The 19,470-nt window shown below is 41.3% G+C and overlaps 1 protein-coding gene across 1 annotated transcript; it reads left to right on the top strand.

Moving 5' to 3' along the window:
• Window positions 1-5,935: 5,935 nt before the first annotated feature.
• LOC111565099 (inositol hexakisphosphate kinase 2-like) lies at window positions 5,936-12,286 on the top strand. The gene is made up of 5 exons (XM_035945877.2): window positions 5,936-6,693; window positions 8,364-8,598; window positions 9,213-9,397; window positions 9,900-10,075; window positions 10,813-12,286. The coding sequence occupies exons 1-5, from the start codon at window positions 6,411-6,413 to the stop codon at window positions 11,470-11,472; spliced, it is 1,539 nt and encodes a 512-aa protein (XP_035801770.1). The 5' UTR covers window positions 5,936-6,410; the 3' UTR covers window positions 11,473-12,286.
• Window positions 12,287-19,470: the final 7,184 nt, after the last annotated feature.

The following is a 19,470-nucleotide window of genomic DNA, read 5'->3' as shown; positions in this document are numbered from 1 at the left end:
CATTGCCAATTCCCCCCACCCATTGCTCACACATACACATGTATTTATGTACACAGTGTCAAACAGGAAGATGTACTTTTACCTTGTGCAGTACATAAAAAGAAACAGAGGGGATATCTTGGATTTCCTAAATAACTCAGCCTTTAAAGGACAAAGATGTTTTGAAAAGTGAAGCTTTTCTACCTTTGTCGCTTGATTTTATGTATTATCATCTACATTGTTGCAAAGTGTCATATTTATATGCATAGTAGAAGCAACTAGATCAAAACTAGACCAATAGTTTCGACACACATGTGCAACTGTGTTGTTGCAGGTACAGGCTAGAACAGTCACTAAAGCTTGACTTGGTGTGTCAAGCTGCACGGCTTCTATGTCTGCCCTCGTTGTCTGTAGTGGTAGCCAGTAAATTGTTTCCTGCCTGTGTGATCCCCGTGTTTTTTTGTCTGTTGCGTTTGGCTTGGTGCAGACTTTGTGTATTAATAGCCACTTGGCGGCCTGAATTGCCAACAGCATGTGGTATTTTTAGTGGGGGATTAGGTGTTTGGTGACCCATGAGGATTTGGTTAGCGGGTTTATCGGGCTTGATGTGATGTGTGAGGTGATCAGTCTGGAAAATGACCCCGCAAATCTCCACACAGGTAAGATCCGCCTTTTTCCACTGCACCTGTGCCAGGTGCCAGCCCAGTGGTAGTAGAGCGGGGATATATCCGTTTGTGTGCTGACATGTTTTGGTTCTGACTTTAAATGCGATTTTTACGTATACATCACTGTGTTACTACCTGTCTGCACGTGTGATACCTTCTTAGCATTCTGCACGCATGAATATGAGTCAGTGCCTTCGTGCACATTTCCAATTGGCCACTGTGTAAACTGATCCAGGAAAATCCAGTCTCATGCCACCTCATTCAGATTATTCGTCTCATCCTAAATCTTGTAAGGCTCTTGCAGGAGATAAGGTCAACAGTACAAAAACAGACGACAAACTAGTACTCAGAACCTGGACTAATACTAAGGACAGACGTATTATGTATTAAGGGCAATGAGGGTTGTTTGTAAGATTGTTTGTGTTTCCTGGACCTAAGACAACCATTCTTTTTGTAACTTTGCACCTCACATTGCCTCCATATCTTGCATCTGTTTTATATCTCAAGTCACTCATCACCTTCATATTATCCTCCTCCTCCAGTATCAACACTCAAGGACAAAAGACTGACCTCAGCCACCCTTCCTTCCTTCCTCTGCTCCCCTCGCCCCCACCCACCCATCTTTCTCTACAGATATCCTCTTAATATAGACATACAGATTAGAACCTAGGTATTTGAAAAGTTACGTATTTCCTTCTCTTCAGGCTCTGTGCTTTTAGTGCATTTAATTTAAAATACAGTAATAAATACTACATAAAGTCATAGCTTTGGTTTGGGAGGGAGTACATTAACATAGAGAGAGCTTCATAGGATATATTAACTAATACTTCACAGTGCTATTGATTGAAAATGAACCACACAGACATACATGAGGACAAAATCATTGTATTTATTATTTTGTCCTTCCCTGGTAATGCACACCAAGGCTTTCATTGCTCAGCCTTGTTGTGATTCCTCCCTGCCTTCAGTCTGATAATCACCAAGTTGTATGCAGCTCAGTCAGATTAAGATTTGGTGAATGACTCAGCCTGTCAAGGATATTCTATCTATTAACCCTGAAATTGTCTTTGATTAGTTTGTCCCACTGAATGATGAAATGTCATCCAGTGAAGACTATTTGGCTGAATCTGAGCACACAGAATGCTCCTGTATATCTCTGTATTCACTCTGTCCTTCTGTCTGGAACCAAATCCACCGAGCACCATCATGGACATGGTGAGGCAGTACACTTTGGCTCATGACATTTTCTTTATCCATCATTTTGATTGAGGTGGATTCTTGTTGCTTTAGTCCATAGAATTTGACCGCTTTCTTTTATTCTTGTTTTTGGAAGCTGCAATCTGGCCTTGATCTTGCCATGAATCCGTTCATGAACTTTTCCTTGATTGTTAACAAGAAAACAAGTGCATCTACATCCTGGATTGCATTTTTGACTTGTTATATTTAGCCTCATTGTTGTCTTCTTAACTTGCATGCTACCGTCCCCTCTTCTCATATTGACAGACAGGACCTTAACCTAAAGGTCAGCTCTCAATCAAATGCTGAAATGACACACAGTTTCCAAGTGTCCACTTACATTTGGACCCTTGCATTTTCGGCGCTGGGTGTTGAAAAATGACCATATCTCACACACAGGTCATTCAATATTGATGTAAATCAGCTCAAACATAAGCTTGTACTTCGCAATTTAATGTACTAACCGCTTGAAGATAAAAAATATATTCCTATCCACATATATAGAATCTGTATCTTCTGATCACGTTTTTCTCAAACAGTTGAACGTGCTGTAAAGCTCTCTGAATCAGCTGCAGCCCTGATTTAATATAACATTGACCCACTTGGTTATCCTCAAAGACATACCTGCTCTCGCTCTGCCCTCTTTGCTGCTATGTTTTGTTGATACATAAAAGCTCACAGATTAAGATTGCCAAGTGACCACTTTGATGTCATTGAACCTGCTGATCACAGTAAGGATTCTGAGACAGCTGTCGGTATGACTAAGAATACGAAGCAGAAAGTAGGGGACCGTTAAAAGACATTATATACAATATAAAATATTGTTCTGAAGGTGTGATTATGATGTAGGCTTACTGTTCGGTCAGGGTTTGAGTTCTGGTCCTTTTTGTGTCTTTTTTGGAAGATCTTCCTTGTTTGCATCATCTGTATTACATTTTGCCATTACATGTGGTGTGTGTGCTGTGAAATGAATATGGGAAAGAATTTAAATAACCTTTTGGTATTAGTAAAACGGTTTTGAAATAGTTTGTATGTTTTAGTGCTATTGCAAGTAACAAGAACATCGACTCAAAACAAATTGATGAATAATGCTGCTTGTGCTGTCAGGTTGTAAGCATATTTGTAGGCTCAGTTTTTAACTAAAACTGCTGTTTCTTACGTAGTTCATATCATTTCCATGGCAACAGCTATGGAAAATTGTTGAATGCTGGGAATTGAGATGCTGACCATTGAAACTCAGCTTTGCAAATGGCTCGTAATAAAAATACGATGGTCTGTTCGGCTTTGTTATTCTTACGATGGACTGGTGACCTCCACTATAGGCGTCCTTACATATGTCCACTCCACTGACACCTTATCTGTGTGTTGTGTATTTTAAGTCAGAATGAGTTTGGAATTGCAAAGCTGTTTCCTTGATGTGCTTCGTTAGAGAGATTAGAATCTGTCCTTTATCATTTGTCAGGGTCACCAGGGCTGTGATCTTGTCAGGAGGTGTTCTTCAAACAGCACAACTGTTGTACGCTTTGTGGAGGTAAGACTTCTGGATTTCAACCTCATGTCACCTGTACATTTCAGCGTGGCCGTTCGTGACTGCCACGTGCCTCGGCAGCAGTGTGAAAAGCCCCTGCAAACAGCCCGACGCTGTGCACGTCCCATTTCTTTCAAGGTCATGGCACTCATTTCCCTCTCCCTTCGTTTTTTTCTGTTGGTGTCAGTGTAATTTCCTCTTAGCAGTTATTAGTCATTTTCCAATTTGGGCTGCAGTATTCCATCATGTGCCTGTTAAATTCTTCTGAACGCAGTAAAAAGTTTATTGGTTATACCTTTCAACATTTAACCATTGTCGGATTTACATACATTCCTGATTGTTTATTTTTGTGGCTGTGGATGCTGGCGAGATGACGCGAATGCCTGAATTGTTACGGCTACACAAAGCATTTCTTGTATTTATGTAAATTGCATTTTTATTGCTTTTTCTACTCTGTGCAAAGTGTGTGTGTGTGTGTGTGTGTGTGTGTGTGTGTGTGTGTATGTATGTATGTGTTTACAGACCTCACCTCATATGAACTGTATATTTGGAAGCCATCACTCTCACATATTACAGGGTCTCCTGGTTTTATGGCATTGTCAACTGTCTGTCATGTCCAATGCGGGTGTTGACATTGACATTGTTTCCTGTTTGTGTAGCAAGACAAGCACATGGTCAAACAGTGGTTTTTTTTAATCGAGGGTCTCAGTGCTACTACTCAGGGATTGCTTTAAGCCTTGACTAACAGATAGAATTATACAATATTAGTCAAAATTAAATCAGGATTTAAAACTCGTGCAGCCATCTGACTCCAAAAAAATCCAGCATATGTCGTGTTGTGGTTTCGGCCATGAAGATTAAAAAAAGTAAGTGGTCACAAGGAGTTAGAGAAGACAGAACAGAGATTTCCCTGCTGGGACCAAACTGGCCTTATCTGTCAAGAGTGCTCTGTCCATTATGGTGCCCACTGATGAAAGATATCAGGAGCATGTGTAGGGGGCCGTCCAGGAGTAGCCATGGCCATCCTGCTTCTTGTGTTCAATGTGTATAATATGTACTTGACATCCATGTGTGTTTAAGTGTAACTGTTGCTATTTTCTTCTTGTTTGTCATGGCCCATTTTCCAAGAGGCGGGATTAGAGAGATTAGTGCTGACTCTGTTCCCTGCAAAACCAGCCAGTAACCAACTGTAATGTACAGCACACATGCATGCACAGAAATGCACACTAATTCATGCATGGAGAAGCAACACGTTATGATTTGTTAGAGGTTGCAAACATGGAGCCATACTCTAATCAGCATTTTAAATGTTTTGGTAACAACACACGATGTTCTTATCTTTGTTGTCCCACCAGCAGTTTAAAGGTAGAGTGACTTGAATTGAGGCAGCAGCAAGTGACTGGTTTAATCAGATGTTGTTTTGCCTGCTACGATAATCTGTGTCAAGAAGGGCTGGGAGGGTGCGAGGTAAGGATTATAGTTTCCACTGTGGTCAGAACATGAGCTCTCAGAAACCCCAGACGTCACCCTGACTATCCACATCTTATCTTCATAACGCCACACTCTGACATTTGAAGAAATCCTTGAAACTGAAAGAGTGGAAATATATCTTAATAACAACAAATTGGTATTTGCCAGGCTTAACTATGAACAGCAAAGCATTCACGCTGTGCACTGTAAGCCTGAACTGGTGTTCTGCAGAATTGAATTTTCTCAGTTTGTCTACATCACTAAAGTTCTGGGTCTAAGTAGAATATGTAAATGCACAATATACAAGTAAGATATATGCATGATATACACATCTATAAGGCTACATATGGAACTCCTTTGTGTTAGGTTAAAATGTGAAGGCTGCGTCAAGTTACACTTTCTTAGTAATTACAGAATTTATGAGTAAAAATTATTTGGTAGCTTTATTGTAAATAATCAGCAACCAAACTCACAACCATTTGTAAGATTTTAAAATGACACCAAAACTTGCCTCTTATTATGTTGTGTAAATGTGTAAGAGGAACCAATCCAATTGTGAAAAAATGTTCGAATATAAAACGAAGATGACGGCATCTTTATTTTGCACTTTCCCCCCATCTTTATTAATTACATGCTGCCGAAGCTGTTTGCTGTTTTTAGGACAGGTTTTTTCCTATGTCAGTAATTTTGCTCATATTTGACTGCTGTTTTGCATTGCATGTCAGTTTGTGTTTTTCGCAGTCTCCCTTCCCTACAGCTCACTTTATATGAGGAAATAGTGCTGCTTGTGCTGTCAGGTTGTTAAAACCCTGCTGTCATACAGACAGAGAAACAGCTGAGTTCAGCTTCGACCTCCCTCCTTGTTTTTATTCTTCTTTCCTCTCTCCCTTCCCCCAGAATCCCCCCTCCCACCACTGTCTTTGTTCGCTTGCTTCTTTGCCTCAAAGGGTTACCACCCAGCAGCCTGCTTTGGATGCTTGTCATTGGTGGGTTGCTTGTGATGGGGCGGGCCAAGTGTCAGGCTTGCGAGAGCTTTACCAGTGGCGAGTCTGCTTCAGCTGTCAAAGAGCGCTCAGTCTGCAGCGGAGGCACAAGCAGGACCTGTCTCTGTTTGCCTCATCTGCCGCAGCAGCACAGGTCCAAACCTTAACATTTAAAGGACATACAAGGGCTTTCTGTTTCTGCTCGGCTACAAGAGCTGCCAGACAAGGAAGTGAAGAGATCAAATATCAACTAAACCTGAGCTGTCTATTCTGTTTCTCCTCTATTTCCTCCTTCCTGTTCTTTGTTTTCGACCAGCAGAATCCCTGACAAAGCAGCTCATCATCACAACAACAGCCTCTGAAGACATCGTGAGGATATTTTGCAAAAAACCTTCGATCTCAATGCGACACACTAGGACTAGTCCTCTGGGGATCTGCAGTGTGTGACTGAGTGTGTGCGTGTCCCTACCACATAGGGCCCCCACCACATTGTGTGTCCGTGTGTGAGCAGGCTAATGCTCGCGGTAGTGTGGTCAGGGCCAGAGGAGGATGAGTCCGGCTGTGGAGGCTCAGGCCCAGGAGGCCATGGATGCAGAGCAAAAGCAAAAGCAGCAGCAGCAGCAGCAGAACCAGCTGAAGAACCAGCTGCAACACCAACAGTGCTACATGGAGAAAGGGGTGATGCTTGAGCCCTTCGTGCACCAGGTGGGGGGACATTCCTGTGTTCTGCGTTTTGGGGAGCAAACCATCTGCAAGCCCCTCATTCCCCGTGAACATCAGTTCTACAAGAGTCTGCCTGCTGCAATGAGGAAGTTTACCCCACAGTACAGAGGTAATGAAAACAAGCCTTTCTAACCTTTGTGCTGCCTGTTGTGTTGTGTTGATATGCTTTATTTGTCTGCTATGCATGCATATGTGGAAGTCTAGATGGGAAAAGATGTTTCGCAGAACCTACTTTTGCAGGTTGTGTGTGCATTTGAGATTTTTAGGACAAGAGCTCCCTGCATGAGGGTTGTTTTTAGGTGCCCACCAGCAGTGTACCAAAAAGTGCCACAAGAGGGTGCTGTAGCTGAGACTGTGAGTGGGACTCCTGCAAATAGGCCAGCTGGTTGTGGTGTCCTGTGTGTAAAAGGCTGTACTAACACAGGTAAGTCAGCTGAGCAGGTGGGAGAATGTGTTTCTTTTCCTGGCACACAGCTGGCATGTTGAAACAGATGCAAAGTGACATCCAGAAGGAGGTGGAGCTGCTGGAGGGGGTCACCTGAAAAGGTCAACATAGGTATTGCTTCAGAAAAGCTCCAGATGACTGCGGATCAGTCCACAGACTGGAAGAACTCATCACCACACCTCTTGTAAGATCTTCAGAAATGAAGCGCAGTGAGTGATGTTAGCAAACAGAATTCTGCTGGACTGGTTTGACATGTCGCCTCTCATTCAGATTGGTTATGCTTCTCTCACACATATCTGCAAGCTCCTCTTAGTTTTTGCTCATTCTTTCATTCAGAGGGTGTGAGGGTTTAAACACAAGCGAGGCAATCGTTTTGACAGCAAACGAGAATCTACAGGGTCCTAAGAAGCTCTTCTTATGTCCTTACCATTTTCCATCCCATTCTACTACTGCACATCCCCTTTAAATGTTACCTAAGACGCTGCCTCACGATCCAGTGCAGCTGGTTCCTTTGTGTCCCCAGCAGAGAAGATTAAAGTGATACACAGCAATCTCTTCCCTCTGATCATCCTAAAAGCCCCACTGCTGCTGTAAATGTTCACCTCCAGAATACTGAACTACGGCAACAACCCCTGTGATTTTGGAACAATGAATTTAAAATCATATTCTTTCTTCGTTGTACCTTGAATAGTGTGACAGCAGTTCATTCTTTTCCATTTAAGCAGTTATATATTTCAGTCCTTCTCTCCTTCACCTTGTCTTGCCTTCTCCTTCAGTCATACATGGAAGGAAATGGTGTGGCTGTTTATGATGCAAACAAGTGAAGAAATTGTGAAAATATAAATATGCTTTTGCTTTGTGGATGTGAAAGCTTCAGAAAGCTAGAAGCTTTTTGGCATCATACCATGTATTTGTGTGCAGTGTTGAATTGTGGTTGCTGCATGATATACAGTGTGTGTAATGCTGACTATTTTGTGTGAGAGAAAATTGTTGCTAATAAATAAACAGGATGCTGAATTAAGTTATAGTAGCCTTTTGTCTTTTGTGTGTGGGCTGTTATTTTAGCTTATTGGTGTACTTTGAGAGCTGAGAGTCAGATAGTTTAACACAGATTTTTCAAACACACATCTCTTCTTTCAATCTTGCTACTGCTAAAATTACATACAGTACATACAGCACTAAAGACATTTCACAGAAAAGGCTTTTTTTTAGCCTGTTTGCTTTACTGTACTTTTGTGTGTGTATGTGTGTTTGTGTTAAGCACATTCTCTGTACTGCTCCATAAAAATGAGGTTTAAATGATCTTTCTTGCTTCATCTCTGTTCTTGTCCCAGGTGTGGTGTCAGTAAGCTTTGAGGAGGATGAAGAAGGGAATCTTTGCCTAATCGCCTACCCGCTCCACAGTGATCCAGCAGCAGATCTAGAGAACAAGGACCACTCAACAGACTGTGAGCCCAAGAGTAAGATGCTCAAGTGGGGGAAAATGATGGCATCCTCACTGCTCGTGGACAGTGAAAATTACAGCAAAGATGGCCGAATCCGCCACTCTCGCAAAGACAAGGACAAGAGGTGAGATAAAAGAAAATGTCCCAACACAGACAGCAGTTCTCTCAAAGATCCATGATACAGATAAATATGTGGTCAGTGCGTCAACAGGTGGGGGCAAAGTGAGTCACTGATATCACAGCTCATGTCAGTGAAACAAGATGATGCATTTTCTGATACATTATACAACCGTGACATATTTTAACCAACTTTAGTCCATAGCTCCTTAATAGTTCTCCATTAATGGTAAAGCTGTAGTCTGAAGACTCACGGTAATCTAGTCATGACGCACAAGCTGACTTACACATACAGCCAGAGGCAGAAGTAGCTCTAAATCCAGTAAAAGGCTGAACCCCTGGGCTTTGCAGCTGGAGGAGGGTCACAGACTCAGAGTTACATAACTGCATGTCTGTCCGTATATACAAGCACAATACGCTGACTCAGTCAGGCATGGCCTTCAGGAAGCAGAAACAACTAGAAGGAGGATACTGGTTGATGGTTGACTACAGGAGAATGGCACTGCTCTATTTTTCATGCTCTACCAACCACGTGGCATACTTTAGCTATGTGCACATGCTGTTTGTTCTCTCTGCTTTGTATATAAATCTAATAAGGATCTCTCTGTGTCTGTCACTCAGTGTTCACATGCTGCCTGAGGACATGGAGCTGGAGTGGCTGCAGCAGGCCGAGGTGCTGTATTATCGACTGGAGCACAGTCACAGTAACGCCGTCCCACAGCTCAAACACAACCCCTGGAGCCTCAAGTGTCACCAGCAGCACCTGCAGAGGATGAAAGAGAATGCGAAGCACCGCAACCAGTACAGTATCCTTTCACTGTCTGAAAGCTACACTGTTTAAAAATTCCCTCTTAACAACATTTAATATCACAGAGAAGACAGAAACAGGATTAAACGTTGTTGAGATAGTAATAAAATACACCAGAGATTCTAAGCCAGAGCATGTTTCTTGGCCAACTGAGCCACCAGGACAACTTGACACCTGCTTATTTCCATGCTATTAGAACATGTGCATGGTTATCAGTACCTTCAGCTTCTGTCTGAGACCTTTTATCTAATACACTGTCTTGCTATCAGTTTCTCTGTCATGGAGTCGTGTTTCAAAAGTACTCCCATTAGTCACTTGATGTTACTTTAACTTCATGTTACTTTTAACAGTGGAAATATAACAAATGTGAGTGCAGTGAAACCTGTGAAGGGAAAAATTTGATCCATTTTGTTTGTTTTTATAGTCAATCTTTGTTCAGCAGGTTAAAGTTGTTAGTGTGGCAGAAGGTGGAGATTTTCCTCCTTGACTCAGTTTCACAGAATTCATCCTGCTAGAGAACCTAACCTGGCAGCACACTGTGCCATGTGTGTTGGATCTGAAGATGGGCACACGGCAGCATGGAGACGATGCTTCAGAGGAGAAGAAGGCCGTGCAGATCCGCAAGTGTCAGCAGAGCACATCAGCCTCGATAGGAGTCCGCCTCTGTGGCATGCAGGTGAGCTTTCAGATCAAACTTCTGCGTTCAGGACTCTTAAGGAGGCTTAATGTCTTAAAGGAGGAGTTAAACATTTGGAGAAATCTGCAGAAAGTTAGATGAGAAGGTTCAGACTGTTCTCATTTTTGTTTGTTACGTATAAGTTTAGAGCGAGCAGACAGCTTAGCACAAAAGACTTATCTATCTACTTGCAGCTCTACAACTCGTACTTATCTATTTTGCTTAATTTATACAAAAGTCACTGTGTACGCAAAATTTGTACAAAAAATGTGAAAATGACAATTTGATGTTTTATGGGGGTTATTTATCTGCCAGGCAAGCAGCTGAAACTCCAAGGAGGTATTGATCCCAGTCAAGAAATAGTCAGAAGTGACATTTTGCCTTAATATTTGGAACTATTGCTTCAAAAGGCTGCTTAAATTGTGATTTATATGGATATACTCTGCAACAAAGGTTTGAAATTAGCACCTCTAGCACCAAAAGGCAGGAAAATTTGACTTTGACACTTTCTTCATTTGAGAACAATAGAACACCATCAGACTATATTCACATCCCATCAAAACATATCCCTTTTCCTTCACTGCCATGACTATTTAGAGTGTTGAAAAATGATAAATAACTCACTAAAGATTTATATAAACTTTGTAATAAAATGTAAAATTAAAGCTGACTGTAAATTGACTTTGAACCTCTTAAGCAGACTTTTCCAACTTCTCCATGTGTCTCCATCACTGCAGGTGTACCAATCTGACACAGGCCAGCTGATGTTTATGAACAAGTATCATGGCCGCAAATTGACCCTGCCGGGCTTCAAGGAGGCTCTGTTCCAGTTCTTCCACAGCGGACGGCGTCTAAGACGTGAACTGCTCTCCCCGGTGCTGAGCAGACTCAGAGACATGCAAGCCGCCTTGGAAGGATGCGAATCGTACCGTTTCTACTCCAGTTCCCTCCTCATCATCTATGATGGATCACCACACAGGAAACACACACGCCGACGCACTGAAGACGGACTTTCTGAAGAGGATGAGGATGATGAGGAGGACGAGGAGGTGGAAGCTGAACCAGAAATGGAGGAGGAAGAGGAAGAGGAGGAGGACGGTGAAGTTGCAGGTGCACTTGGTTTTCCACACAGCCCCTCCACATCAAGCGATGGCAGCAGCAGTTGCTCCAGCAGTAGCAGCAGTGCCGGGAGCTCAGGTATGAGCCAGGCTCGTCTGTCCCGCTCAGACTCCCGCAGCCCTGTGGTGGATGTCAGGATGATAGACTTTGCCCACACCACTTGCAGACATTACCGGGAGGACAGTGTGGTTCATGAGGGCCAGGACAGCGGCTACATATTTGGTCTCCAGAACCTGATCACCATCATCTCCGAGCTGGAGAACCACAGCACAGACTGAAGACACACATCAAGTCAAACACAGAGACACAATAGCACACTCTCTGACCCTTGGAGGAACAGAGGAGGGAAGGACTACACAGAGATTTCTAATCTCGTCTTCAAAATTGGACCTTGTTGTAGCTGGTCTTTTCATTGGACCCCCTTCCTGTTTCTGCCATTGGTGCTTTTTGATGTTGTGTACGTCCGTCTTCGGGATATGAAGCAAACCTGCAAGTAACATAGAAGAGCCATCTGTGTGAATGATGCAGTGATTTACCCGTTGTCATCCTTCTGTGTTAACCCACCTAACCATGAAGATGAAGGGTAGGCAGCAAATAAAAGCAGTTTGAAGTGTCAGAGAGTAGAGACGTTTTCCTTGTGTCTGATTTCCAAAGAAGGTGTCGTCATTTTGCACACATGAACATGCACTTCAAGACTCTGCTGAGTGAGTGTGTGTTTAGACTGAGACAGGGCTATCAAAGAGAGTGGAGCTGTATGAGGACGAGAGCCACTGAGCTCACACCCTTCATTCTTCTCTTTCGCCGGTTGATTCTACCATCCTTCTCCCCCTGCTCATCTTCACTCAGAGACTATATTCATATAGGTGTCAGAGACAGATGATATAGAGCCATTTATTTATTTGACATGTTTCATAAAATAAACTAAAAGTTCAAAAAAGAATGTGAATGGAGAGTAGTACATTCCATGTTATTAATGTTACAATAATGATATTAATTAATATTGTTATTTGACATGTTTGGATACCTCTATCTTGTATATCTGTGTTGTCCACAGTTTGTTGGAGGAGAAATTAAAGATGTTGGTTTGTGTAACTTCAGTGTCTTCTTTCATGCTTGGGGCTGCTGGTGGAGAAGCTTTTCAGTCACTGAGTTTTGAGCTCACATTTGGTTCAAATGTCACAGAGGCTGAGTTTTATGTAAACATTCACAATGTGAGGTCGTTCCTCGGGTGTGTACATGTGAGGCAAATGACCTCTCTCTGAAAGCCAGTCAGTACAAGCCCATGATGAAAGACTAATTAATATCTCTATAGATGCCCTGGAAAGTATGATCGGACTGCAACTCAGTACGGCCGAGCACTGGAGGCCCACCACCTGCTGGGAAGAAAATAACCGACGCACATAACAAACATGAGGCCGACTGTAGATGCACCCTGTAATGTGGAGTGCAGCCAAGACACAAGATTCCCCAAATCTATCTACAGCCTTGTTTTCCTCAGTGTCCAACAATATCTGCTGCAGACAGAGATGACTGGAAAGAGGAGGATGACGGCAGCCTCAGCCAGTCCTGGTCATCTCCAGCCGGTCTGAGGCAGACAGGAAGGAGGCGAGTTACAGGCTTTGTGTGATGTGAGGAGAGGCAGTGGTCGGCGTGGAGGAAAGCTGTTAAGCAGACACGGGCTTATGTCAACAGAGCACACGGGCCATTACCACTTCAGTGTCCTCTCTCTGGAATGTACTGTACTGCTGGCACCAACTTTCATCCATCTGCCACGCAAATATCAAATCAATCAATTTTGCATTCAAGGTCATTAGTTACAGGAGCATTTTGATACTTGACATTTCACTCTGCTCGCTTGTAAAATTAGGACATAACACTTTCTGAGGGATTTCTTTTTATTCGTTTGCTTGTCACGTAGTATAGTATACTATAGAGGCTGTGCGCCTGGTTCAGTTGATGCTGAAAATAGTGACCTCCTGCGTATCTCCATCTGTCACATGCTTGCTGAGTATTGGATGTGAACATGTTGTCCCTCGAGATCAGACAAATGCACATTCATGCTTGCTATAATCACTAACTGTGTTTAAGTGAGCTAAAAAAAGATCAAACATCACATAAAAATTGCAGTTGTTATTTCTGGACATTGTTTTTCACTGTATGTATATTAAATTCATATTATTAATTATCTTTGTAAGTAAACACTGCTTTCAAAATGTGGCTGATCAACTTCTGCATGCTTTTTATATACTGTATGCCATTGTCAGTCCTGCTGATCCTGCAGCAGTTTAGGACAGTACAATATAAGGTCAGGTCCTTTACTGGGTTACAGAGCAGACAGACACTCTAATCTTTGAGAGTCTAGGTCAAGGCAGGGTTAGGGGGCTTTATGAGCGCATGCGTTTGTATTTACAGGAGGCCCTCAGAGGACAGCATTTAACACGTTTAATGAAGTGTCAGAGATCCGCGGCAAAGTCGGGGTCGTCTCTGAAGCAAGATGTTGCATGTGATGTTTCCCTGTTGTGTGATCGCAGGCGGATGGAGAGACTGACAGATGAGAGGATGGAATGATGGAGAAGATAAGCTCTTGCATCTCCTCTCTGCTGGGGGGGGGTTGTAGCCAATGTTGCGTAACAGCCTCAGGGTCAGTGGGCTGCTTTCAACCATCAGAATGATCCCATTCTGTCATTACACTGTGTATTGTGTGTTTGTGGATGCGTATGTTTATTACAATGCCTGCATACTATAGAATTACAGTTAGTCTATGCTATAATTCTTGGATGCCACTGTATGACACGTGTGCATATGCGTCCTTGTAGCCCATTGCTTTGTGAAGGTTGCCACAGTAAGTAGAACACTTACATAACAGTGGTTAAAGTCACTATGGCAACAGCAGCTTTTTGCCACAAACGAAATAGTGTCATAGCTTTTTGGGCCACTGGAGTCACACCCCTGTTCATCAATATATTAATACTTTTTTGTCGCTTTAATTAAATCTGCTGCAACATCTAATGAGCTCGATGTCACCCATTGCACATAAAACACACACGTGCACACTCTCATGATCAATGTGAAACAATAATCCCATTGTTCTACTTTGTAAAAGTCATCCAACACCAACTGTACATACAGGTCACCCTTGTTTGTCCACTTCTGTCAATTTGTTTCTTTGTCTTTCTGCAAATCACTCTCTCAGTTATCTTACAACTGTGAAGCACTTTCATTTAATACTCTGCTGAAAGGTGGTGAACTTTTCCACAGTCTTGCTCCTCTAAATATTTGAGGACAGCTCAGACGACCCCAGCTCCAGTGTCCTCTCGGCTGTTTGATGCTTGTAGGACTTATCCTTGACTCTTACTCAGAGATATGACACAACATGCAAACATGAGGAGAAAAACAGAGGTTTCTATTTTTATTTCTGGGTGTTTGCATTCTTGTTTGTGTAACCGTGCTAATGTTTGTAATGCATTTAGCATAATTTAAGCTTAATTCTTCTTATAAACCTCGAATAAACTCACCCTCTTTCATGTGTGTGCACAGAAAAATATCGCAGGTCTTGCGTCTTTTAGCACTAATCAGTTCAGGAGTATAGTTAGCGAACACAACCTTGTGTATGCGATGTTCAGACTGTCTGTCTCCTGCATGTGATCCCCAGCATCATATGTCTCACTGCGTCCTCTCACTGCCATCTGAGAATTGCTCCACTGTCCGACACACAGACCTGCACACTGCTGCCTCAGGCTGTACAGGCAGAGTGGGGGGTTAAAACCAGCAAGTACTGTTGTGTCAAAGGTGCACTGATGCTTTTTATTTTTCCACACAATGGCCATGCCAAAATTTTTGCATTTTCGTGTGAGCACAAATCTCTTATTTCAACAGATTCAGCTGCATGCTTCACTTAATAAGAGATACCACACACTTGTCCAGTTTTTACAGTGAAAATGTGATTTAGATTTTTTTTAAAATATATACATATAAATACATAATTTGTTCATATTCAGCTGAACTCAAATGCCAAAATGAGCAGCAGAATGTGCACATAGAGACGATATATTTAATTAAGAGGAAGCAAAGTGAGAAATTTTGTGAGATTCATGCTGACAGAAAGCCAGAGCTGTATGAATCAGAAACTCAGCCAAGCCTGTTGTGACAGGTGTTAAATTGAGCTTACATGACAGTGACAGGCTCTGCACAGGCAGTTACATAAACGGGTCAATAATGTAACGATGGAGCGATGAAAGAAAACAAGACAGACTGAATGTAGATGCTGCCTCGACTCCTTTTTGCTAATGAAGATTATACAGGAAAAAAATAAATCTTGTGTGACTAAAATGATGATGACTGTGAGGATTAATCTCCTGACCTGCTTAAAAATCTGTATATGATTTGATTCGAGTTCTGCCATCAGTGAGGTGTCTATGTGGAAATGCACCTGTTCACACAGACAGAGTGTGAAGTTGGTTTTTAGGTCAGTTTGGAACAGATTAGACAGCTGCTACTATAAGCACTGTGTGATGAGAAGACAGAGATACATCAGGACTTATTGTTCCTGATAACACTCCCTCATGACCTACGATGGCTAAGTCCAGTTTTAAGATACTTGTATTTTAATTAAGTTTTTTCATTTTATGCCACTTTGTTATTCCACTCCACTAGATTTCACAGGGAAACATAAACAACTGTACTATGACAGTTTTAGGTGGGTTTAAAAATGTAACACAAGAGTAAGCCAGTGGTTTCCAACCTTTTTGGCTTCTTCCAAAAAGTCAGTTTCAATCAGTTTAACTTATTAAATAAAGAAAAAGTACTATATTTTCAGCCTATATTTTTTCATGATTATTCACATTCACAGTTTTTTGAGCTTATTTAACATTAGACATCTAAATTCACCATTTATTTTTGTAATTTTTAAAAATCACTTTCCAATATTTATAAAAATTACAGAAATAATCTGCAAAACAAAACCAGATGTATTTTAGTTAAATGCATTTCTTTAAATATGTTCTAAGTTATCAGATTGTCTATATCCACTAAGTCTTATAATCAATTCTTCACATTGAACCAATTTGTTGCACTTCACCATGATATGTAACGTAGCCATCATGTCACGTAGAATATATTCTATAAAAATGAAATGGATACAAAACAAAAAAAAACCTGAAACAGTGCTTCCATCAACGATTTATGAAATATTCAGGACAAATATCACAACATGATGTAACAGGATCTAATGATTATTTATCAGCGGAAAATAAAATCATGTCATAACCCCGTTCCATTCTAACTCATTCACTTCATTCAAATCCTCAGTTCCCCACTTCATCCTGCTGTTACGTGTGCAGCAGCAGTGAAACCATGTTAACACAAACATGACCCATGTTTGGCAGGTTTGAACCTCTAAGTGCAATTAAACTGACTCTTCCTAAGAACATCAAATGGAGGTCTGGAATGCTTGTCCAGTCACAGAAAGAGCCAGAAAAATGGACGATAAATGCAAGAGAGGGAAAGCAAAATCGAGCCAAGATGCAATTAGAGCGTTATGCAACTGAAGCGGTGACGCTGTCTGCCGGGCATCGGGCCTTGAACTGGCCTGAGGCTCCTGTTGTACCCACAGTACGCCGGTCCAACCTGTCAAACTCATTTACACTGACCTCTTAATTACTGTAATGAACCATCACAGGCCCAGATTAACACGAAACACACTGTTTATTCAAGCGCGCCCATGAAGGTCAAATAAAGCAAGACTTTCTGCCCTCTCAGATCAGTGTTTGGGTGTTATTTTGGCTTCATATTTCACTGCCAGGCCTCGATTGGATTAGTCATGGATTACAGCAGTTTGGGTTTTAGGGGGAAAATAGATAAATACTACGAATGTAACTATTGTGAAACACTTTGTAGCCAAACAGAGCCTGACATTGTGTCAGTGACAGACAGGTGCCAGACGTGGCGTCATGATAAACTTATGAAATTAAATTCAAATATTACAGACAAAGCTTGTAAGTCATTTCTCTCTATCCATCTATCATGGGATATTCTTCACCCTCTGATATGGCTGTAACTCTCTTGTGCTCATGACTTTATCCCCTGCGGTGGGTTTGCATAAGCCCTTCATATACATAAGTAGGATTTGCGTGCATGTGTGTTTTTGCCTGTGTGTATAATGTGTGTACTCCCAGCTGGCACGCAGCTCAGGACTGGCATAAACATGAGAACCCTGATGGACAGGAATGTGACATGATTATCCAGGCGTCTATAACACACAAACTCGCACACACATCTATTAATCTCAATCTGTACATACATAAGGGTTTCGCTGTCATCCTAACTGAAGAAGCAAACAGGGTCAAATTAGGCTAAGAAAGCTAAAAAAGATTCATATATGAGAATGAGTTAAGCATATGCAATACTTATAAAAAGCATTCAGCCCCCTTGGAAGCTCTATATTGCTTTTCAAAATCACAGTATAATTTGCGTTGGTGACAACAGTTGATCAAAGAAAAAGCCATTCATGTCAAGGTGAAAATAGATTGCTACTAAGTTTTGGCACTTTATAAAAATTATAAATCTTTAAAAAAAAAAAGTAATTGCATAACTATTCACCCCCTTCAAGCCAGTATTTAGTAGATGCACCCGTGGCTGCAGTTACAGCATTGAGTCTTGGCAGATCTCAATAAGCCTTGCACATCTGGACACTGCAATTTTATGTCATTCTTTTCTTGCAAAATTGCCGAAGCTCTATCCGGTTAAATGGGGATCATAAACGAACAGCTTATTCTGAGTCCAGCCACAAATTCTCAATTGGATTAAGGTCTGTGTTCTGGACATTCACCTTGTTGCCCTTAAAACATCTCTGTGTAGCTTTTCCTCTAAGCTTCAGGTTACAACTGGCTGCACTTGTGTTGACTTAGATGCATCACTTCTAAGGGGTTGAACACTTATACAGTTACCTCTGTTACATTTTATATTTAGAATTAATTGATACTGTTTTCACTGACACGAAAGAGTACTTGTAAATTTCTGTCGACAAAAGTCTCATTAAATGAACCACGATTTAATGTTAAAAAGCAATGAAAAGAGAAAACTTTTCAGGTGGGTGGACACGGTTGGTAGATACTTTAAACTAAGTGTCATAAACTAAGCGCGGTTAGCTTGACTTTTATAACCTTTTGTTTCGTCTGTCTTGTTTTCAAAGCTATTTGTCACACCATCCATTACATTGCTATTCAGTGAAACTGCCCACTGACTGACAAGAACAGACACACATACACTTTCACACCGGCAGCAGTGCTTCATTGTTTACATTTAGTCATCTCTAGAAACATGGAAGATAAAATCAGAATCATCTGGAACAAATGAGCCGACTAGCCACCAGCATCCTCCTTCTTCCCATATCTGCCTCCTACACTTCAGGCACTCAGCTCATCTGTGTCACTCTGCACAACATGACTATGCGGAGGCATATGTGTCGAGTTAAGTTAGGTTAAGTTCAGCATAGTGTGTACATTTTGTTCGGAAAATGAGGTCAGAACACATTAAGGTGGATACCATGATATGTGATGCATTTTATGACTGCAGCAGTGTATGTGGGGGGAGAGTTAATTAACACACTGAATGAGTTTGGTTCTGCATCATAACGCATTTCTAGAAATAGAGTGCGTGATTAAAGAGGATAAAGAATGCAGTAATGATTTAAATTATAGTTATGTGTGTCACTAATGGAAAGGGAGGATTGTCACTTGACATTCATTTGTTGGTGTTTGTTGTAACTGGCAAAAAAAGTAACTCTAAGGCCTCTCTAAGAAGTAAAAATGTTCCAAGTGATATTTTCTTTGTGAGATGTTCTTCATCAAGCTGGTTTCTTTAGCTCAGTAAATATGAGGAAATGTACTTACACTAAAACAAATATTGACAACCTCTGGTAAATTACACAGAGCAGAAATTAGATAATTATTCCCTTTAACAAACAAAAAAATTAATTCTATTATAATGTCAGTTTATTGTTAAAGTAATTTTTAAAACAAAATGCCAAAAGATTCTGGCTCCAGATTCTTTCATTTGTCTTCTTAATTTTATAGGCAAAACTATTTATCAGGTAATTAGGAAAGTAAAAGTATACTGCATTTACTTTAGCTAATCTGTAGAAATTCAAATGCGTTATCTATAAAAATAAAAATAAAAACTTTTTAGCATTCTTGTTTGGAAATATTCATGCTGACGTGTGCAACCAAAACTCCATGTCAGTCTTTTTGCCACGAGTAAACAATGCAAATTTTTCACTT

Source organism: Amphiprion ocellaris, chromosome 5 (genome assembly GCF_022539595.1).
Source record: "Amphiprion ocellaris isolate individual 3 ecotype Okinawa chromosome 5, ASM2253959v1, whole genome shotgun sequence".
NCBI classification, from domain to species: Eukaryota; Metazoa; Chordata; class Actinopteri; family Pomacentridae; genus Amphiprion; species Amphiprion ocellaris.
This window is presented reverse-complemented; position numbering and strand designations above follow the sequence as displayed.